The sequence below is a fragment of the Diorhabda sublineata genome, chromosome 8, assembly GCF_026230105.1.
Source record: "Diorhabda sublineata isolate icDioSubl1.1 chromosome 8, icDioSubl1.1, whole genome shotgun sequence".
Classification (NCBI taxonomy): Eukaryota; Metazoa; Arthropoda; class Insecta; order Coleoptera; family Chrysomelidae; genus Diorhabda; species Diorhabda sublineata.
The window spans coordinates 11,791,934-11,815,307 of NC_079481.1; the positions used below are offsets into that span (position 1 = coordinate 11,791,934).

At 34.4% G+C, this 23,374-nt stretch overlaps 2 protein-coding genes across 3 annotated transcripts in view; one reads left to right on the forward strand and one right to left on the reverse strand.

Annotated features, from left to right (window-relative positions):
* The first annotated feature begins 31 nt into the window (after window positions 1-31).
* Window positions 32-9,285, forward strand: LOC130448102 (glutamate-rich WD repeat-containing protein 1). Its single transcript, XM_056785308.1, has 5 exons — window positions 32-790; window positions 1,016-1,234; window positions 2,534-2,825; window positions 3,089-3,303; window positions 9,128-9,285. The coding sequence occupies exons 1-5, from the start codon at window positions 347-349 to the stop codon at window positions 9,263-9,265; spliced, it is 1,308 nt and encodes a 435-aa protein (XP_056641286.1). The 5' UTR covers window positions 32-346; the 3' UTR covers window positions 9,266-9,285.
* The window catches only part of LOC130448100 (mismatch repair endonuclease PMS2), a 33,993-nt gene continuing 19,880 nt past the window's right edge, over window positions 9,262-23,374 (reverse strand). Inside the window, exons 5-8 of one of the 2 annotated variants that reach the window (XM_056785303.1) lie at window positions 19,497-19,597; window positions 10,220-10,317; window positions 9,448-9,594; window positions 9,262-9,394 (exon numbers count right to left, since the gene is read on the reverse strand). In XM_056785303.1, coding sequence (XP_056641281.1) covers window positions 9,329-9,394; window positions 9,448-9,594; window positions 10,220-10,317; window positions 19,497-19,597 — 412 coding nt within the window. In that variant the 3' untranslated portion in view covers window positions 9,262-9,328. Of the gene's footprint in view, window positions 9,395-9,447; window positions 9,595-10,219; window positions 10,318-19,496; window positions 19,598-23,082; window positions 23,365-23,374 lie in introns of those variants that run through there. The other variant, XM_056785304.1, reaches the window with a different exon arrangement.

Sequence of the window (23,374 nt, forward strand, 5' to 3'; positions counted from 1 at the left end):
ATCAGTTATGAGTACGTTGGTATTGACAGCCGCAACTAATGACAACGGTTAATCTAGCCACATGTATAGATATGCTAATTTTATTATTTGAGAGCAATCAATTCTGATCGTGTAAATTTAATATAGACAGTATTATATTCCATTGCTTCGTATCTAGTAATTTTAAGTCGCCTAAAAGAAGCTTAAAAGAGAATGTAAAAACCAATATAATCTTAGATCATATATTACTCACTTACGCTCTACTCCAGATAAAGTTGTAAAATAACTAGAAGAAGAACACGTGGTAAATTTTATAAAACATAAATAAGTTTGGTTATGTGTATAAATTTAAAGTTTTGATATCAAAATGTCCTCAGAAGAAATGGACATTGCTGAAAGCAATGAAATTAATGACAGTGAGATGGGAGAGACTAGCGAAACTCAAGAAAAAAAAGTATACTTACCTGGTCAGCCTTTAGAACACGGAGAAGAACTTGTAATGGATAAATCTGTGTATGTAATGTACCATCAAGCTCAAACAAGTTCACCTTGCTTAAGTTTTGATATTATTCGAGATAATTTAGGTGATATTAGAGAGAATTTCCCTTTAACTGCTTATTTGGTAGCAGGGACTCAGGCACCTCAAACCCATGTTAACCATGTAATCGTTATGAAACTTTCAAATATGAACAAAACTAATAAAGATGAGGAAGATAATTCAGATTCAGAAGATGAAGATGAGGACGAAAGCAAACATCCTAAAATGAGTGGTGCTTTAATTAAGCATCAAGGAACTGTTAATAGAATTAGGGTAAGTATATTTTTACAACTATTCTCATTTTATAATTCAAATTATTTTGTTAATAATCAAGTTCCTAAAGCGAAACCACCTGTTGATTCAACTTTTAGATGCACTTATCAAATTTTGAAAGTACTTAATGTAAATTGAATGTTTAACAATTAAAAAATAAAGAATTTGCTACAAGAACTTATCAAACAGAATTTTTGTTCAATTTTGAATTAATTTTAATTTTAGGCTACTACTCTGGGAGAAACTGTGTTTGCAGCATCTTGGAGTGAATTGGGTAGAGTAAACATATGGGACCTTAGTACCCAACTAAAAGTTGTAGATAATGAACCTGGATTAGCAAAATATAACAAAGAAAATACTGCTAGCTCAGTTACACCTGTATTTACTTTTACAGGTCATCAAAAAGAGGGGTTTGCTATAGATTGGTGTCCAACAACACCTGGGGTAAGAAAATATTTATTTTATTCTTCTGGAAATTGCCTCGATAATCCACTTATAGTAAACTGTCTAGTTTCCCTAACTATATGGTTGACTTGCAGAACAATGTCATCTGTAGTGATAGACTTGCGTCCTTGACCTCCTGATCATGAACGTTAGTTTGGTCATCTTTAAATTTTCATCACCATACACAAACAACACCATCACTCATAAAGGTGTCTTCATACACTTGACACTTTTTTTCAAAATCATAATAACCGATTTTTCCAAGTAAATTTTAGATTGAGAAGAGATCAGTAGTTTTTAATTTAACATTTCACAAATTACAAAACTGAACTACAAAGAATGTACATTCATTAAATTGAACTAAACATTTTGGTAAATTATGTTGTGAATAAGGGTTGGGAGGCACAAATCGACTGGACTTTTAACCAGTCGCTATAATGAAGGAAGATGAAACTGCAGACCATGTCATCTGTGAGAGCACTCACATGAGCGTAGTTAAACACTTGGACAAGCCTTACAGTTTGCCTAATAACTTCAAAGAGTTCAAGCCAAAGTGCCTGATCGGCTTCTCAAAGGACATCAGCTTCTGGTAATGTCAAGTGGGGTACGATGGGCCTATCTGAAGGTCTATGTGCTCAATGTTCCCCAGGCCGTCCACAATGTAACTGTGAATGATGAAGTAGTGAATTATTTGAACTATTTTAAATGTGTCTCACATTTTTCTAACCATATTTAACCCCTATAAAATTGGCCAGCCAAGGACAAAAAAATTGACTAAAAATTTATCATGAATAAGGGGTTTTCTATGTGTGCAAATCAAATATTAGGTGCATAAGAATAAAGTACAACAGATTCTTATCAAAAAGTATTCCATATTCAACATTTAACCATCAAAAATTCCTTGAATGACTTTTGTTTTGATGACCTCACTAGACGTGGTGGATCTTGATGAGACAGGTCAAATCTTATTTAAAATCGATTTGACATTGGAACAAGCACCTGTCTCATCAAGATCCACCACGTCTAGTGAGGTCATCAAAACAAAAGTCATTCAAGGAATTTTTGAAAGTTAAAAGTTGAATATAAAATTCTTCTTGACAGGAATCTCTTGCCGTTAAATCGTGTTAGAATGCATTATTGCCAAGACAATTACATGCTTGGTGATCAATCAAAAGTTGGTAGACCAAATTATGAATGAAGTACCTAAAATGTCCCTTATTTACGATACATTTTTGACTTGGGCCAGCTAATGTTATAGGATTCCATATTTAATATTTGTTTTCATTTTCTTTGTTTAAGATGTTGGCCACAGGCGATTGTAAGAGAGACATTCATATTTGGAAACCGAATAATGCTTCCAGTTGGACAGTAGACCAAAGACCACTGGTAGGTCACACAGATTCGGTTGAGGATATTCAGTGGTCCCCCAATGAAAAGAGTGTCTTAGCATCTTGTTCTGTAGATAAGAGTATTAGAATTTGGGATGTAAGAGCGGCACCAAGTAAAGCTTGTATGCTTACTGCCGATAGGGCACATGAAAGTGATGTAAATGTCATAAATTGGAATAAAAATGAACCATTTATAGTTAGTGGTAAGTAGGAACTTTCATTTCAATTTGTATCAGGCGGGTAACTCAGAACTGCCATTTGACATATCCCAGGAACGGATTATTTTACAGTTTTAGAGAACAAAAAATATGATGGCTCTGACACACACAGGGAAATTAGCTCTTTCTCAATCACCTTTTTATTATAAATTTTTAAAATAAGTCATATACAGATTGGCACACTCTGTATATAAAAATAATCAAAATAAAAAGTTTCTGATTGTACTCAACATAAATCATTTTGATAGGTGGGGATGATGGTATTGTCCACATATGGGATTTAAGAAAATTCAAGGATAAATCTCCTTTAGCAACCTTTAAACACCATACGGAATCTGTTGTTAGTGTAGAATGGCATCAAACGGATTCTGCTGTTTTTGCTTCAGCCGGTGCGGATAACCAAATTGCCTTATGGGACCTATCTGTGGAAAAAGATACAGAAACTAATAATGATGATGTGCAGGTAAATTTTTTATTGATTGATTTTATTGAAATATTACCTTATATATTAATTACATATTTTTTAATTGGTAAAAGATTTCAGTTTTTTTTTGTTTTTAAAGGTTTACTAAATCTTCAAATTCACTCACTGTAATTATTTCCAATGATTAGATCACTAAATTCATACTCCAAATAAAAATTTAATAATGTTAAACGGGATTAAAATTTGAGTCATAAATAAATTAGTGAAGTATTAGTGAATTGTTTAATGTGTAAGTGTTTAACTACATTTTTCATAAATAACTCAAATAGTTTTGATTTTATCAGAAAAAGTGTGAGAAACAAAAATGAAGCTTATTTAAAACCAAAGAGATTTTTTTTAAAATTTGCTTTGGGAATAATACGAGCCCCGTCCCATTTCAGTTGGCCTACTTAGAAAAATTCGAAATTATTAAACTTTATTGTAAAAAGCCAAAAAGTAACTGTTAGTAAAATGTTTTAAACTTTTAGTTTTACGTCTAAAATAGGTTTTGGATGAATATTGTAAAGTATTTTGAATAATATTTAATATGATGGAAATAGATAGGCCTTGGTGATAATACTTTTTTATGCATATAAAAGGGTTCATTGTTTCCAAAATTGTGTTCAAAGTTTCATTAGGTCTAAAATACACAAATAATAAAGTAGGCTGTGTAAGTCATATTTTCACAAAATGTTTTTTTTTAAGTGACAGATAGATTTTTGAAGTAATAAGGTGAGTATAATTTTTAAAATGGGTAGAGGAAAAGTTATTGATGAAAAAATTCAATTAATCATAATAAACTTGTTCAAAAATGGGAAAAAGAACTCAGAAATTGCAAAAGTTGTAAACATATCAAAATACAGTGTTCGAAATAAAGTTGCTTGTATAAAGCACATGGATCGGTTGTCCCTAAACACCGGTACATAAGAAAATCGAAATTGTCAGACAAATATAAACAAGCGTTAAAAAGAATAATTCAACAAAACAGACGTGCTAACTATGGTCAACTAAGTGTACTTTGGAGTAATGCAGTGAGTAGGCGGGTTTCAAGATCCACATGTCAAAGAGAGGCTCAAAAATTAGGATATCGGACATGAATTTTGTAACACCTTAGTTTAATGCATATTTTTCTAAATTTATATTTTCTTTACATAGGCCAAGGAAAAGCCCTTATTGACTCAAATCCAAAATAAAAATATACTTAAATGGTCCAAGAGTATAAAAATTGGAATTTTGAACAGTGGATCTGTATACATTGGAGTGATGAGTTTCGTTTTGAAGTTTGCGTGGGTGACGATCGATGTAGAGTTATTCGACAAAAAATGAAGCTTTTCATCCAGATTGTTTGAAGGGGAAAGTAAAATTTCCGGCATCTGTGATGGTGTGGGGCTCGATATCTTCAAGAGGAGTGAGAAAACTGCATTTCATAAACGGAATTGTCAATACTGAAAAGTACCTGGATATTTTAGAAGAATCATTGTTGCCAACAAGAGAAGTAACTATAATCGCTGGGAAAGCCTTTATTTTTCAGCAAGATGGAGCAGGACGCCATAAGTCAAAAAAGGCCTTGAAATGGTTATCGGACAATATTCCACTTTTAGAGTCGGGATTCAAGTAGTCCAGATTTATCACCAATAGAAACACTTTGGCATGAAATGAAAAAGCAGTTGCGTGCAAATCCAGCTAGAACTGTCATGGACTTAAAAGAAAGACTACAAGAAATTTGGGATGATTTTACTTCCGAATACTGCCAGAATTTAATAAACACCATGCCTCAAAGAATTACGGCTGTTATTAAAAATGAAGGGGATGTTACGCAATGGTAACTTTTAAAAGTATGTTTAATATTTCAGCTTTTCTGATTACATTTGGTTTTTGTTTTTTTTGTTTGTAATTATAACATAAGACTTGTAACTCCTGTAAAAGTATCTAAAATGTTTATATAAAATATAAAGTGCTCAAAACGAAACAATTTGCCGGTTTTTAATAGCTGAAAAAGCAATAATTAGTAATTTTTTTCAATTTGGCCAACTGAAATGGGTCGGGGCTCGTATAAACCGAGTTATGATTTATGGAAGGCTGAATATTTTTATAGAACAAAAATTTTTTAAAATTCAACGTCCAGTAACGGAAAAACGGTCAATTTTTCGAGAAAATTCTATAGAATCTTTTTCAAAGTACTTTTAAAAACCTTCAAAATGAGGGTTAGTAGAACTCTCTAGCATAAAAACTAAGAAAGTTATAGTCGAAATAAAATCGTTTTATTTTTTTTGTAGAAAAAAAAACTCAATTTCACCCTTAGCAATAGTACCTAAATTGCAATAAAAATATAATCGATTTATTCGAATCGAATCGAATTATTGAACGATTTAGAATGCATAATTTCGAAATAAAAAATATATTGAAAGTCGACAAATCATTTTCTAAATTTTTAAAAATTTCCCCTCATATTATTTTATCCATATTTAAAAATTTCTGAAAAACTATAGGATATAAATTGATAGGGAACAAAAAGTTTTTTTAACAAATATTTCGATTTTTTAAAATTCTTTATAACTTTTAACATAACTGATATATGACCTTACAAATCGTACCCTAAAGTATAACTGATACTATTTTTGAACCCTTTAAACGTCGCCCTTAAAAAATAGAGCCCGAAAGAAGTTTAAAACGATTATAAACTCATCATCATCAAACCTTTCAATCCCATGTGGATTATGGCTATTGCTTTTGGCGCTTCAAATCCTTTTTTTGAGGTAGATGACTCCTCGTTTTCTAATTTTTATTTTCTTTATAGTTTATTGTTTGTCTTGGCTGCTTTTGTTATTATTTTCCATTCTTATCGGTTCCGGCATTTTGCTCTCCAGTTTTCTATATTGAGTGCTCTTATGTCTTCCTCTATTTCGTTTCTCCAAGTTTTTCTCGGCCTGCCTCTTCTCCTTGGCCACAATGGGATCCATTGCGTTATTCTTTTGATCATTTTAATTGGTTTTCTTCTCATTATATGCCCGGCCCAGTTGAGTCTTCTGTATCTCATTATATCTTCCTTCTCCAGCTCTTTCTCTATTTCTTCGTTTATCTTTGCTCCTCTTCCTCCTTCCTGTGTTATGGGCCTGTTTAGATCTCATTATCTTTCTTTCGATTCATCAAGTTCTTCTTCTCTTTTGTTTATTACTGTTGCTTCCATCGCATACGTGATTAGTGGTCTTATTAGGGTTTTGTACATTTTTATTTTGTTCTGTTTGGTTGGTTATGTTTTTGTTTTTTATTAGATTTTTGTTTCTTCCATAGGCTTGATAGCCCTTTTCTATCCTATCCTTTATCCTTTCTCTGGTTGTTTGTCCCAACGTTATTCCTAGATTATTAAAGATAGAATACTGTTTCAAAATTGTATTTGCTAGTTTTCAGTTGGTTTGCTCTCTGTTCTGGGTTTTCTCCTATTTTCATATATTTTGTTTTTTCTGCATTTATTTCCAGTCCGTAATTTCTTGCTTCTTCTTCTAATTTGTTGATCGATTTTATTAATTCCCTCTGTCCATTTGCTATGATAGTTACATCATCTACGTATGCTACTATCTGTATTATAATGTTTTTATTTTTTAGTCACCCTGCTTAACGCCCTTATTTTTCTCATTTTTTTTTTATATCCTTGCCTTTCTAATTCCTCTGTTATTTTCTCTTTTTTTATTGAGTCGAAAGCACATCTGAAGTCAATAAAGACTATATGTATTTCTCTTTTATATTCCACTGTCTTTTCTATCATTTGGTCTATGGTGTGGATTGCGTCTATAGGTAATCTTCCTAGTCTAAACCCGTTTTGATAATCCCCTAGTTCTCTCTCTGCTAATTCCTTCAACCTTTTATTTATTAAATTTGCCAGTATTTTGTAGGCTATATTTAGCAGGATGATGGCTCTATAGTTCTCACATATTTCTTTATTCTCTTTCTTAAATATTGGTGTGATTATGCCTGTGCTCCACTAGTCTGGGATTTTGTTTTGTTTCCATATCTGCTCTATTAGTTGATGAATATGTTTACTTAGTTTTTCTCCACCATATTCAAGAAGTTTCGGTTCTATTCCATCATCTCCCGGGGTTTTGTCATTCCGCAGTTTTCTTATTTCGTCTTGCACCTCATTTTCTGTGGGACATTTTACCTCTTCATCTTCTTCCTCTGTTAACATTATTTCTTTATTTGCTTTGATTTTTTCTTTCTCGACAAGTCTTTCTCTATAGTGTTCTTTCCATATATTTCCCATCTCTTGTGGGCGGCGTTCTGTTTTGCCGTCTCTCGCTTTTATCCCTCTTGTTTTTATTCAGTATTTGATCTAGCTTGTCTTCATCTTCTTTCTTCCTTCTTGTTAGCGATATTACTGCTTTTTAGTTGATATTTTTTCTGGTTCTTTTATTGCTCTTCTTTTTCTTTCTTCTGTTGAATAGTCATCATCTGAATCCATTTTTTTTGCTTTCGACGATCTGACTTCAGTTATGTTAACAACATACTCAGTTCGGTTATTGCCACAAATTATAAACTTATACGTTACAAAATTCCCTATAAATCTACGTTTTGAGCGACTAATTTACTTGAAAATTAACCGAGATATGACCAAAAAATTGAATATACTTTTTTTAAATTTTGGAACAGGTAGATTTTGAAGTGAAAGTATGTAAATATTTTTCTCATTTTTTTGTCATAAGGGATGATTTATAGATGGTGAAAATTTTAGATACATGAGATTCAAGTTAAAGTTAAGAGATAAAAAAATGTCAATTTGAAATAAATAAATCGGAAAGTTGTATAAGTACGTCTGTAAGTAAATTTTTAAATTTTTTCCGAAATATGGGATGATTTGTGAGGCTTGAACATCTGGGATGCAAAATATTTGAGTTGAACACAAACAAAAAGTTCCAATTTAATATAAGCAAGCTACAGAAAGTGATTGAATAATATTTTTTCAAATTTATTCTAACCGGGGATAATTTATAAGGGTTGAAATACATCAAGTATGGTTGAAAAATTATAAAAACAAAATATTCAACTCAAAACAAATAAAAACATATCCATTTATAATAAATAAGTTATCAAAAAGAATAAATGCCTCAATAAATATTTTTTTTTTTCGAAATAAGGTATGATTTATAAGGGTTCTAAATTATAAATATAAAATATTCAAGTCAAAACAGTTATGTCCAATTAAAATTGAAAAATTATCAAAAAGAATAAATACGTCTATAAATATTTATTTTCAATTTATTTCGAAATAGAGATGATTTATAAGGGTTGAACATCTGAGATGCAAAATATTTGAGTTGAACACAAACAAAAAGGGTCAATATAATTCATCCAGCACAAAGTAATTAAATAATATTTTTGTTTAAATTTTATATTGACCGGGGGTGATTTATAAGGGATGAAATACATCAAGCAGGTTTAGAAAATAATAAATACTATATTAAAGGATTAATCAACTTTTATTCAAACCTTAAAAGTACTTTTCTACTCGTTAAATACTTATACTTATAATTTTGCAATAAGGGGTAGTTTTCAGCCCTAAGAGTAATAAGCACATATCGGCATAGGATAGATTTTGAAGATAAGGGTAAGTCAAGCTTAATTCCAAATTTTCAAACAAATCGATGCAGGTTCATGGAAATCAGAGGTAATACCTCATTTCTACTTTCAGCGGGCTCTATCTTATGATTTTTGTGTTTTTTTAATCGTTGAAAACACCAAAATGAGTAATATGCCAAAAAAGCAGATAAACTAATGGAAATAACTTTTTTCTTCTTGTATCTTGTATCTTAATTTTTATTCATCATTTTAGGATCTGCCGCCACAATTACTATTCATCCATCAAGGACAAAACAATATAAAAGAATTACATTGGCATCCTCAATTGCCAGGAGTGATAATCAGCACAGCGGAAAGTGGTTTTAATGTTTTTAGGACAATTAGTGTGTAAATATAAAAAATAATATATTATTCAGAGTTTTATTCAACATCCAGGTAGAAATATTAAAAATTATTAATTTCTTTCAATCAATCGCAAATTTATCAAATGCCTCATTGTTGGTCTACCATGTGGGCAATTCTGAAAATTAAAATTTCGTAAGGAAATTTTTGATTTTAATTAATTTTTCTTACCCATGGTTGATCAATTTGACCCATATGTTCCACTATTTTTTTCATATCGGTTTTATTGAGGGGCGTTCCTATCATTACGGATTTTCTACAAGCTCTTGAGGCGAACATTTTTCTCAATTTACTCGGTACACATGTCGTATTGGATTCCTTATATAAAAAATAAAAAAAATCATAATGTACCATATATCAACGAAAACTTCAGGATTTGAACTATTTTACGAACAAGAATAATGCATGAAACATGAGTATATAGTAGGGTGATGCTTAAAAATGAAATTAAAAAAATTCAACGGTTCGCCCTTTCATTATGATCTCTCATATGTAAAATGGATTTTGTTGGATCTCATTAAATTTTAGGGGTGGCTACTAGGCTTTTAATTTCATAAAAAATGTCAAAATTCCATATAATTTTCATTAGTAATTTTTAATATTATAATTAATCCTTTTGCGTTTTAATTTTTTTAGTAGCCCGGATTTTTCTAGATGAAACTTACGAAAGTTTTTTCGTCATTATTCATGTCCTCAACTATATCTTCCAGCCGACGGTTGCCTGCTACTAATTTCTTTATCTCAAAAAGGTAACGGTCCCAGCATAATTACTAGACCGAGAACTTATGATTAATGGTTTTTTATGGCATATTTCCAATACCGAATTAATTTTTCGAATTTTTTTTTTCATTATCAATGAAACGGGGCTCTTGAGAGTCACAGTACACAAGAAGGAGAAACGGCTCTCTTATTGCCTTGCTTCATATTACAAAAAGTAACTTACCTGCAACATCAGTAGCATTTCATCTATGTCATCTTTGGCAAAAACGAAATTTCGACTAATTGGAATAGCTGCTAATGCGACTTTTTTTGTACAGGGTGCTGAAAAAGGTAAAAACATCAAGTAATACCCAATTTATTAATAAATTTGTAATTTGGCCGACCAGGAAAATATTGTAACATAAAAAATTGTGGAACACGCCAACAAAAATATAGTCCAATCTTCACTCTAATGAGCCTCCACTTTGAAAAAGACGACAGCAACTACTTCTATCCTATACTGCCTCTTTATCATCCAACGCCGTCAGCCCTGTCTAACTTAAAAATTTATTCCAACCATTGACCTTAATTTTATATACGGATGTTTTCAAGAATGAAACAGGAGTAGGCATTGCAGTTACAACGTCACAATTTCAAATCAAATCATCTCTAATTCCACCAACTTGCAGCGTTCATAAAGGTGAACTATGTAACATTCTACGAGTCATCAATTTCATCACCCCCTCCTTGCAATATGTACAGATATACTCACTTAAATTTCGTCCGTTAAAAATATATTGTCCAATTTATATATGACTCTCGCATCCCAAAAAATAACAGTAACTATCAACTGGTTAACTTCCCATATTGGAATCGTAGGTAAGGGGCTAGCAGACCAACAACCAACTCATACAATTACCGACAATAAAACTATCAATAAGGAATTAAAATCTTACAGAAAAACCATAACGTGGCAACAAAACTTCCTTAAACTTTATACATCACTCTCAACCAAGTAACTTCGCAGACTTCTCCAAACATTACTTAACCATTGTAAGAAGGCTAAGAATCGGACACTCAAGACTCACCCATTGTTATCTAATGTCTTCAACCGCCAGACCCATTTGCACTAGCTGTACTAAACCACATATTAAATGAATGCCACAAATATGCCCCCCAAATATTGCAGTTCCAGTTCAAGATAATGAGAAATAAACGAGTAGTGCGTTGGGTATCTAGATATCTTGTCTAAGCACGTCCCAATAAACGTGCCGAAAACCAGGAACAACGTATCAATCTCAAATTTCTCGTTAACTTGAAAAAAAACTCCGACAGAGTGCTATAAATTGTTGCAAGAGGCCTATGGGAACAATTCTATATGTCGTGCGTGTGTTTTTCAGTGGTGTGAGCGCTTTAGTGAAGGCCGAAAGAGCACTGAAGATGACCTAGGTCGCTCCGTAACTGTTTCAACTCCAGGAACAGTGACCAAAATTGACCAAATTGTGCGTGAAGATAGTCGAATGAGCATCCGGATGATTGCCGAGGCTGTAAATGCTGATAAAGAAACTGCACATGACAAAAGTCTATGTGAAGTTGGTGAATACTGCCGCTATCATATATGTTAAAGAGTTTGCACAGATGTTTAGCATCTATTAAGTTTGGTGTTTCCGAGTAGACGTTATCACGTCCAGGAGCTTTTCCGTTCTTTAGATTTTTAATAGTGAATTCCACTTCAGCTTCTATGATTCTTGGGCCCGTTGGACTCTCGTAAATATTTACATCTATCATTCTATGAAAACATGTTAAAACACATGATAGTATATTTTATTTTTAAAAGTTTTTTTAAATAGTTAAATCTAATATTAAATATTTCTATTGGCGTTGTGTGACCTCGTGTAGAGGCCAAGGTAAGCAAGAATGCTGAAAAGCTTTGATGTGGCTAACATTTGCGACGATTACTTGATTTTCTGGAGTTTCAGCAACTTTTTGACCTGATCTAATTTTATGAACATTACCAGAAAGCTTTTCCTTTCATTGGGACCTTTTCCAACTATCAGGGATTCTTAAACGTTTATGACCTCTTATAGGCTCAGGAGTAGACCTCTCCTCGAAATATGAAGTAGTAGATTCGCTAGCTTTTTCACCAAAATCCTTCCATCATCTGTACCGGGTATGTACGAGTAGTTTGAATCTGTATTGTCACCAAAAATATAACTTTCATTGATATTACCATTAATTGTAGACTATTCACTTGTTAAAACATTGTGAGGAAAAATACTATTTATTAACATTACTTCCAAAAAAGTTCATTCAGGTGTAAAGAAAGCAATGGGAGTTAATCACTTTGGTTACTGGAATATCGGGAAAAATGTTCAGTTGCTATAGCAGTTAGCGCATTCTAGTAGCTAATAGATAAACTATTGAGTTAGTCGTTTTGCCATTTATTACAACCTAGCCATGTCAATAACTCAAAATAGAGTTACTCGGATTACCCTTTAAACGTTTCAAATATAACGATATAGTAATTAGGTACAGGAACAATTATTTTTAATATTATAATCAATAAAATTTTTCCATTCCCTTAATACTTTATGAATAAAATACAAATAAAACAAATTACAAAATAATAACGAATGCAAAAGTTTCCTAAGGGTCTTTTTTTATTTAAAATATACTTTAAAAAAAAACAAAGCCTCAAATGTTGATTTCTAGTCGATCTTTATCACCTTTCTACTCCACTTTAACTGATTTTCCAGTGATCAACTTTGAACTTTTCTACCTCTATAGATCAGGTATATCGGAGAGGATCGAGTTAATTGCATAGTATTATGACCGTGTATTATCAAGGTTATAAAAGAAGCTGTTTTGGAATTTACAAAAGATGGCGTAGTCCCCCCTACCAATGATGAAGTCACGAAATTGTGTTTGTTTAGGTTTACATGCGTATTTATCTGTGTGTGTGCGTGTGTGTGTTCACTGGTTTAATAAAGTTGTACGAATCCAATTCGGCGCCGAATTTCTTGCTACTGCTATCGATATTGTTGTGCTGGTACTAGTCCTCTGTAGGAAAGTCCATCGGGTGTGTTTGATTGTCGACAGGCTGATGTGCTAAAATTGTGTTTGTCTATGTTTACATGCGTGTTTATATGTGTGAATGAGTGTGTGTTCCCTCGTTTATTAACGTTGTACAAATCCAACTCGGCGCCGAAGGTCTTACTACTGCTGTAGATGTGGTTGTGCTTGTACTAGATCTCTGTACAAGGGCGTACACAGAATTTTAGTTAGGGGGGGCAGCTCATACCTGTTTCGAGAAGATGGTCGGTTGGGTATATTGAAACAAAAGATCATGAAAATTGACTTTTATTAATTAGTTTGATTATGACCCAAAACAAAATATACTGAAGAACCGTTCTACGGTCGCCGTGTTGCATGGGATAGTACTTAACATAATCAATGCCTTTTTGACAGCAGTGTAAAAAATGTTGACTTCGTTGAACAGATCAACTACTTCTATGCCCCTTAATTGATCATCTGATAAAGACTTCTTCGCTCATAAATTATGCCAAAGATTCAGTTCTCCGGTGATATCCAGGTTATAAAATACTTGGAATGATTCTGCGTTCTTGTGTAAGACTGTAATGCTGGTTTTGGTGATATACAAGGGATGTAGCTTACTTAAAGCAAACCCCGGAGTATTTTCTTGGGAGAATCGAATATTCAACGACAAAATGAGTGAATCAATGTATGGTATTATCAGGGTACGCCGCCAATATTCGTTATCATTTTCTGATTGCGGATTACTTCTATGTGTTTGCTTGTGAGCAAGACGTGGAATCGAAATTTTTCTGTTCAAATCCATTGCAACAGCTCGCGCAATTTGAAGCATTTCATTACTTATTCTATAAGGAAACTCGCGGTCATTTCTGAGAATATCCTTGATATTTTTGATTTGTTCCTTCACCGAGATCATGTCGATCGATTTAGCTTGCAGTGCGTTAACAACTGGTTCTAAAACTGCTGAATATTTAGCTATTGTTTGTAGAACAACAATAACGTTTCTAGAGATTTCACAAGCTCTGGGAAATGTTGAGAAAACTTTCTGATTGATTTATATTTTTCGGACCATCTCGTCTCACACAATCGTGATAGGTTTGGAACGTAGTTTCGACGTGTAGTCGATGCTCAGAAAAACTTTATAACATCCTTTACAGTGGCGACAGTATTTCTAATTTCTGGTACGTTCGCATCATTCACAACAAGGTGTGCAATGAAAATATAAAGCACGAGGATATTTTTTCTCAAAATGGCTTGAACGCCACCCTCTTTCCCTGCCGTTGTAGAACAGCCATCGAATCCAAACCCTACGCAATCTTCGGTTGGGAAGTTAGAACTAATCAAGAAATTGTCAATTGATGAAGCATTTCATGCTTTTAGTTCAATGAACCCTACAAATTCTTCTCGTATTTTTCTTTAGCCTTCGTCATAGAACCGCACGCCTATTGACAGCTGTTCTTTCCCAGCTACGTCTGCTGTTTCATCAGCTAAGACTGTATAAGCCATGGTCTTCTGAACCTCACTTATTATATTCTCCTTAATAACTTCGCCACATAAATTTATCAATTCGTTTTGTATTTTTGGCGATGTGTAAACTACATTGCGATGGCTCTTTTCCAGGTAACTCTTTAATTTGCCGTCCCCTGAATTAATTCTCAACTTCAATAAATCTAATAAAACACCCTCATCTGCTTGTTTTCCCCTAAGAGGCATATCATGTGTACCGCAAAATACTATACAAGAAATAATTGATGACAATATTTGTCTATTTTCATCGATTGCTTTTTGGTGTCCACTTTGCAGTTGGATGTCTACAGGAACATTTTCAAGAAAATTTTTTGCAGCATTTGTCGCTGTTAAGTGAAGGTTGGTCGTTGCATGCTTTCGGCAGTCTTCATGCATATTTTTGAACTTTATAAATGGCATGACCATAAATGAACTCCGCCTGGTGTGTTTCGGTGTGGTGGATTGAGTAGCCCGCTGGACACAACTGCCGGTCCCAAGCCCGGGTAAAGGAGGAGGGTCAAGTCAATAGGCCAGCCCCCTATCACTTGGAAAAAACTTCTTTTGGCTAAAAATCCGAAAACTAGGCCTCGGAATATGGATGATCAAAATGGAAAACGACAATGGCAACGAAAACGGACTATGATTTGTGGAACATGGAATATACAGGGAATTAGAACGAAGGTAGATGACATTTTACAAGAAATTAAAAAACATAAACTGGACTTTATTGCTCTCTCTGAAACAAAGAAAAAAGGACAAGGTACACAAACACTCGGGGAATATATCCACATATACAGCGGCGTTAACAAAGAAGAACATGCAAAAAGGGGTATATCGCTCCTTATACATGAGAAGTATAAGAAGAACGTCTCCAGCTGGGAAGCAATAAGCGATAGAACAATAAAAGTTAATGTCAATTTAAAAGGCTGCAAAATAACAATAATTGCTACTTATGGACCTAATGAAGACGCACGGGTAGATGAAAAAGAAAAGTATTATGAAACGCTAAATGAGCTAATATCTCAGACAGGTAACGATCGAGAAATCATAATACTGGGAGACCTAAATGCTAGAACTGGCAAAGAAACGAAGCATGAGATAATAGGGCCCTATGGTGAAAATACCAGGAATGATAATGGCTCCAGGTTGATAGATGTCTGTCAACATAACTTACTAAGAATAATGAATGGGTATTTTAAACATAAGGAAATACACACATATACATGGACGCAAATAACTAGAAATCTAAGATCAATAATCGACTATCTTATAATGAAACAAAAAACGAAGATAAAAGTGCACAATGTCAGAGTATATCGATCCGCAGAATGTGGAAGTGACCATCATCTGATAAAAGCTAAGTTAATAATGCCAATAATCAAAGACAACAAACAAAAGAATCAACTGCAAAACAGTAAAGATTTAACAGATATAGATATACCAAACTATAATATAGAAAGCCTTATGAACGAGAGCACAAAATTATTATACCAACAAAGACTGGACCAAAACCTCCCACAGGAGTACGAACAAGAACCAACAGACAATCTTACCAAAGTAGTAATTGACAGCATACACAAAGCAGCCAAAGAAGCCTTAGGATATAAAGAAATGAAAAAGAGAACACGAAATTATTGGTGGACTGAACAACTGCAAAATTTAAAAGAACAAAAACAACGATTGTATCATACCTGGCTAAGCACTAAAAAAGCAGAACATAAGGAACAATATAGTGAAGCTGTATCAAAATTTAAAACCGCTGCGATAGAGGCCAAAAACCTCAGCTGGGAAAATAAATGCAAGGAATTGGATACCTATTTAGGAGGACGCCAATCCAGGGAATCGTGGAGATTTATAGATAATGTTAGATCTGGCAGAAAAGAAAATATCCCAATAGGCACCATATCACCAAATAAATGGCAAGACTATTACCGCTCATTACTCAGAGAACAGAGATCTGAATATAGTAACATGCCGGCTGAAGACATACGGATTACAGGTGAACCAATAAAAATCAACGTAGAAAAAACAAAGAAAGCTATAACACTACTTAAAAATGGGCGCGCTCCTGGTCCAGAGGGAATACCTGCAGAATTAATAAAAGCAGGAACAAATAGGCTGTTTAATATCCTAACAGAAATTATCAATAGACATCTAAATGGAGAACCAATACCGCAAACGTGGAAAGAAGGATGGATCACGTCCATATACAAGAAAGGAAATAAGGAAGACTGCAATAATTATAGGGGCATTACAGTGACTAGTACGCTCAGTAGGTTATACGGAAAAATAATAAAGGAGATCATTTGTGAAGAATATCACCCATACGAATCCGAGGAACAAAACGGCTTCAGAGCAGGTCGATCGACGATAGATAGTATTTTCTGTCTATCACAAATAATCGAAAAGAGAACCGTAAGATCACAAGAAGTGCACCTACTATTGGTAGACTTGAAGAAAGCGTATGACACAGTACCTGTCTCAAAATTATGGGAGGTTCTGGAAAGAACGAGCATAAATACCACTCTAATAAAGGCTATAAAAGAACTATACAGAGACACAACAGCAAAAATAAAAATAGGTAACAAGGTGACAGACGGCTTCAAAACAACCAAAGGCTTGCGACAAGGGTGTTGTTTATCCCCAACTCTGTTCAACATATACATAGATGAAGCCCTAAGAGTTTGGAAAAAAAAAAATGTAAAGGAATGGGACTAACTATTGGGGAGAGCACCTTGTATACACTGCACTATGCCGATGACCAGGTAGTGGTAGCACAGGAAAAAGAAGATCTGGAGTACATGTCTAGAAAACTTATAGAAGAATACCAAAAGTGGGGTCTACAGGTTAACACGGAGAAGACACAATACATATGTATAGGATCAGAAGATTCACCTGGGAATTTAGATCTAGAGGGAAAAATAATTAAAAACTGTAAGGAATGCATATACCTAGGTGTAAAACTAACAACAACAGGACGAAACGAGGAAACAATTAGGGACAGAATAACCAAAGGAAGAAAAGTAATAAGAGCCCTGAACTCAGTGCTGCGGCAAAAGAATATTAGACCAGAAACAAAAAAGAGAATATACAACGCCATTTTACAACCAATAATTACATATAGCTCCGAGGTTTGGCAACTTACAGAAAAGCAAAAAAAAATAACTTAAATGCAGTGGAAATGGATTTCTGGAGGAGAGCAGCAAGAATATCTAGAACGGAACATATAAGAAACGAGGAAATAAGAAGACAATTGAAAGTAGAAAGAACTTTAGTAGAAGATATAGAAAAGAAACAGTTGATTTGGTACGGACACGTTAAGAGAATGGGAAGAGAACGTCTACCAAGAATAATATTAGAATGGACCCCCAAAGAAAAAAGAAAGAGGGGAAGACCACCTAGAACATGGCTACAAGGAATCACTAGAGCAATGTCCGAAAGGAACCTAGCAGTCGACGACTGGCAAGATAGACAGGCCTGGAGATTAGGAACCCAAAGGCGTATAACGCTATAAAAGGGGATATATATATATATATGACCATAAATGATCCCAAAATTCCTCTCACAGTGTTGATGGGCGGAGGGAACAAAACACAATGCTTACAAAGAGCGCCTTTTAGTCGCTTGGAATATACTAGCCATGGTGCATATTGATCCAACTAAACGTGATTAAATTTTCTTTTCAAATGGCTTGCTTCACTTTCAAAATCGTAATTTTTGGGCGGGATCCAAGAATTTTGTAACAACTCCCTCTTCTTTTCCATTGATAGCTGGGTAGCCAACCAACCAACATATAATTTCAGGATCGACGTTGATGTCATAAGTTTGTTGGGATTTCGATGGAGAAGTATAGTCGGCAACAGATATATTTACAGGTTCTGCTGGGGAATGTGACGCTTGTTCAATGTTAGCATGCGATGATCTTGGCTCTCTATTTCTATCCTTGTCTCATGACTCATACTTGCTATCACTGTCTTTCCTTTTCAGAATAGTCCGTGCTACAATGTTCTTCGTGGTATTGCTATTCAATACAAGATGTCACTATTGACCGTATAAATTGATGCTATTTCTCTTTTACTGTCGTCCGTAACTAGATAGATAGCGCTGGATGTTGTTTTCTCCAAATTATATTCGGCTTTAATCCTAATGGCTCTGATTGTCTCGTCGGGAGCGGAAACTACGAGATGCGACGGTTTCGCATGAGATTTAATTTATATTGCGTCGCTAACAGTATACTATATCGAATGTTGTAGAATATTTAATTATAGAAAAAAAATATCTGACTGAAACGATATTATGTTTCCAATACTTCATTTTGCGCAAAGTAACAGGTTTTTAATTCCCACTTGCCAGGAAAATTGACACTGCCCCCCCTGCCCCTACCTGGGTACGCCCATGTCTCTGTACGAAAGTCCATCGGGTATGTTTGGTTATCGACGGGCTGCTGTGCTGAAATTGTGTTCGTCTATGTTTACATGCGTGTTTATATGTGTGAATGAGTGTGTGTGTTCCCTGCTTTAATAATTTTATATGAATCCACTCGGCGACGAAGTTCTTGCTACAGCTGTCGATGTGGTTGTGTTAGTGCGTAGTCCTCCGTAGGGGAAATCCATCGGGTGTGTTTGGTTATCGACAGGCCGCTGTTATGGATTATGAGCTGCTGCTGGTACCCGTTGATTCCGTAGGTGGATAGTCACGCTATTATCCTCTGACGATGTGTCGTTTAGCGTGGTCGCCATACTTCCAATTCGGAATGTTCAATTTCTATTCTAGCTATTAATATTGGATTTCGACTATTTTCTCAGAATTTCCCCAATGCCTATCTACCTCTTTTACTAATAATAATTTTCTTTTGAATTCTGTACTTACACTAACTCATTTAAAACTATGCATTGCCATTAAACAGTTCTAACTAAAATACTCGTACTAATAGAATAATAAACTGCTATAAGTTAATTTACCTTGATGATCGATTTTGAAAGAAAATCCATTCTTTTTAAAAACATCCAAATTTTCAATTAACAGACTTTCATTTCCCGCGGTAAGTTCCAACTGTTTTGGGCTAAAAATATAAACATAGTGAATATAAAAGTTCAACCGTAGTTGAAGATTGAATTCTAATAATTTCAATTTTAAAAATTAAGTATTTGGAAATTTACAAAAAATATATTTTGTCTTCAAGCGTATAATATCTAAGCCATTTTCCGCAACATAGATCTTAGAAATAATTTATTCTTTTATTAATAAAATATTGTAGAAATGTCTCAAGAAGAAGAATTTCAATGTACACCTTCGAAATTAGTGGAAATTATATCCCGTAAAAATATTAACAAAAGACCAAGGATGCACCGAATGTTTATTGAACAACAAAGGTAGGTACTTTCTTATTATTTTTATTATTACTACATTTATCAAATCGTTGACAATAATATCTTTTGGAACAGTGGTTGCCAAACCATCGATCGCGAGTCACCGGTGGCACCGGTGGAATTTTGGGTTGTCAAAATAGTAAATAAAATAAGAAGACTGCACTTCAAAGACAAAGAGAACCAATTAAAGAGTTAGAATGCCAGTATAGTGATCTGTTGCTTAATTACAAAAGTTCGTTGGCTTAGTATAGGCAGAGTTATGCAACGTTACCTGCACTGGTGAAATTCTTGAAAGATCGGGGTAAGCATCTCACCGAACTGGAAGATCCCACATGGCTACAAGATTTCTCCTTTCTTACTGATACAACTGAAAAGTTGATTGGCTTAAACTTACAGCTTCAAGGTAAAGATAAGAACATCGGTGGAATGATTTCAGATGTAACATCATTTTCAAAAAAGCTCGAGCTGTGAGAATAGAATATAACCCAGATTGAATACAAGCATTTCATAGTCTGAAGCAGATCGTTGACAAACAAAATCCTCCATGACACCACAACAATACGAGGAAATTCTCTCAGACTTAAGACAACAATTTGATCAACGATTCCAAGATTTTAAAAACATATTGATTGTGGCACAATTCGTCAACTCTCCCTTTGTAGAGATCGACGCAGAAGATTTGTCAGCTTGTGTTGTAAAACATTTTGGCTGCCGTTGAAATGGAAGTTGTTGATTTTCAGAATGACCTGTATCTAAAATACCTGAAAATATCTGGCCTCTAGTCCCAAAGAAAAGTATCCAATTATAAAAAAAACCAGAATTACGCAATAAATTAAAATAAAAAAGATGTCCACCGAAATTGTGAAAATCGAAAAATTGGAGTATCGAGCCATCATCAAGTACCTATCTATATTTAAAAGGGTTAAGAGGTAAGCAGATTCACGAAGATATTCTTAATACCCTTGGTGATCAATGTCCTTCGTATGCGACCGTGAAAAATTGGACTGTAAGCTTCAAAAGAGGTAAATTTTCCATTGAAGATGATGACCGATCGGGAAGGTCAGTTTCTGTGTCAGTCCCCGAAAATATCGATGCAGTTCATGACATGATTTTATCAGACCGTCGAATCGGGCTAAAACGGATATCTGAAGTACTGAATATTTCATACGAACGCGTTCATCATATAGATCACGTCAATTTGGACATGAGAAAAATTGCTGCAAAATGGATTCCCAAATGTTTGAATGTTGACCAAAAGCGTGCAAGGGTAGAAGCATCGCGTTCGATCTGTGCTCGATTTGAAAACGAAGTAGATTTCTGAAACCGAACTGTTACTATGGATGAGACTTGTGGGTACATTTCTATGATCCAGAAACAAAGCAACAATCGATGGAATAGTGACACTCTTGTTCTCCAAGACTTAAGAAGTTTCGTGTCCAAAAATCTGCTGGAAAAGTCCTTGCTTCAGTTTTTTGGGATTGCCATGGATTAATCATGATTGATTTTTTGGATAAGAGTAGAACAATATTTGGAGTTTACTATTCGACATTACTGACCACTCTACGGGAAAAAATTAAAGAGAAAGGAAGCGGAAAGCTATCCAAAGGTGTTTTTTTTTTGCAGGACAACGCCCCTGCACACAAATCTCATATTGCCATGCAAAAAATTCGTGATTTAAGGTTTAAATTACTAGAACACCTCCCAGATTTGGCTCCGTCCGACTATCATATCTTTCCTCAACTATAAAAAACTTTAAAAGGTCGTAAATTTTCTTCCAACGAGGAGGTAATGGGATAGCCAGTCTTGGTCATTTATTGTCGACCCAGGCTCGGGCCAAAGTGGGTTGACCCAGCCTTGGCCATACCAATGATTACCTAAGCTTGAGCCAAGCCTGGATATCCTGGTTAACTCAGCTTTGGCCATTTATTGGAAATTCAAGCTTTGGCTGTCGGTCACATACGGCGTGGTTCCAGTATTTTCGCTTAACAACCCGTCGGCAGCCATACTTTTTCTATTATGGGTTTGATCAAACCGATCTCTAGTTTATTCAGTGTGTGTGTTTCTTATCACATTTTTTATTATTTATTACTTTGGCTGTCGGTCACATACGGCGTGGTTCGAGTATTTTCGCTTAACAACCCGTCGGCAGCCATACTTTTTCTATTATGGGTTTGATCAATCCGATCTCTAGTTTATTCAGTGTGTGTGTTTCTTATCACATTTTTTATTATTTATTACTTTGGCTGTCGGTCACATACGGCGTGGTTCGAGAATTTTCGCTTAACAACCTGTCGGCAGCCATACTTTTTCTATTATGGGTTTGATCAAACCGATCTCTAGTTTATTCAGTGTGTGTGTTTCTTATCACATTTTTTATTATTTATTACTTTGGCTGTCGGTCACATACGGCGTGGTTCGAGTATTTCCGCTTAACAACCCGTCGGCAGCCATACTTTTTCTATTATGGGTTTGATCAATCCGATCTCTAGTTTATTCAGTGTGTGTTTCTTATCACATTTTTTATTATTTATTACTTTGGCTGTCGGTCACATACGGCGTGGTTCGAGTATTTTCGCTTAACAACCCGTCGGCAGCCATACTTTTTCTATTATGGGTTTGATCAATCCGATCTCTAGTTTATTCAGTGTGTGTGTTTCTTATCACATTTTTTATTATTTATTACTTTGGCTGTCGGTCACATACGGCGTGGTTCGAGTATTTTCGCTTAACAACCCGTCGGCAGCCATACTTTTTCTATTATGGGTTTGATCAAACCGATCTCTAGTTTATTCAGTGTGTGTGTTTCTTATCACATTTTTTATTATTTATTACTTTGGCTGTCGGTCACATACGGCGTGGTTCGAGTATTTTCGCTTAACAACCCGTCGGCAGCCATACTTTTTCTATTATGGGTTTGATCAATCCGATCTCTAGTTTATTCAGTGTGTGTGTTTCTTATCACATTTTTTTATTATTTATTACTACTAAAAGTAACTTCGAGTTCAAAAATGGCGTGCATTGAATAGAGAAAAAAAAACTAATTCAATTGTGAACGGACAAAGCTTAAATAATTTAAATGTGAACATCAGCTCTGTGAGTGAGATTAACGATAGTGGTACAGACTTGTGCAATCTACAAACGTATAATAATCATAATTTGTAGATTTGGAGTTAGTGAATATTTTTATTTAACTAATTAACTTATATTATTATGTTGATGTTATAAAAATTTATGTTTGCTTATTTTTAAAATCAAAAAAATCATATTGAATACAAAATTAATAAAGGTAAAGAAGAAAAAGTTCTGTAATGAATAAGTCTTGGTATTTCTGTCCTGGCAGTTAAGGCTAGCTCAGCCCTGGCATTTAAGCATGACTCAGTCTTGGCGACCAAGCCCATCGTTATCACTCCAGAGTTTTACCAAGACTGGGCCCTTGGAACTTTCCTCTATGGGATGGTGCCTGGAAAAAA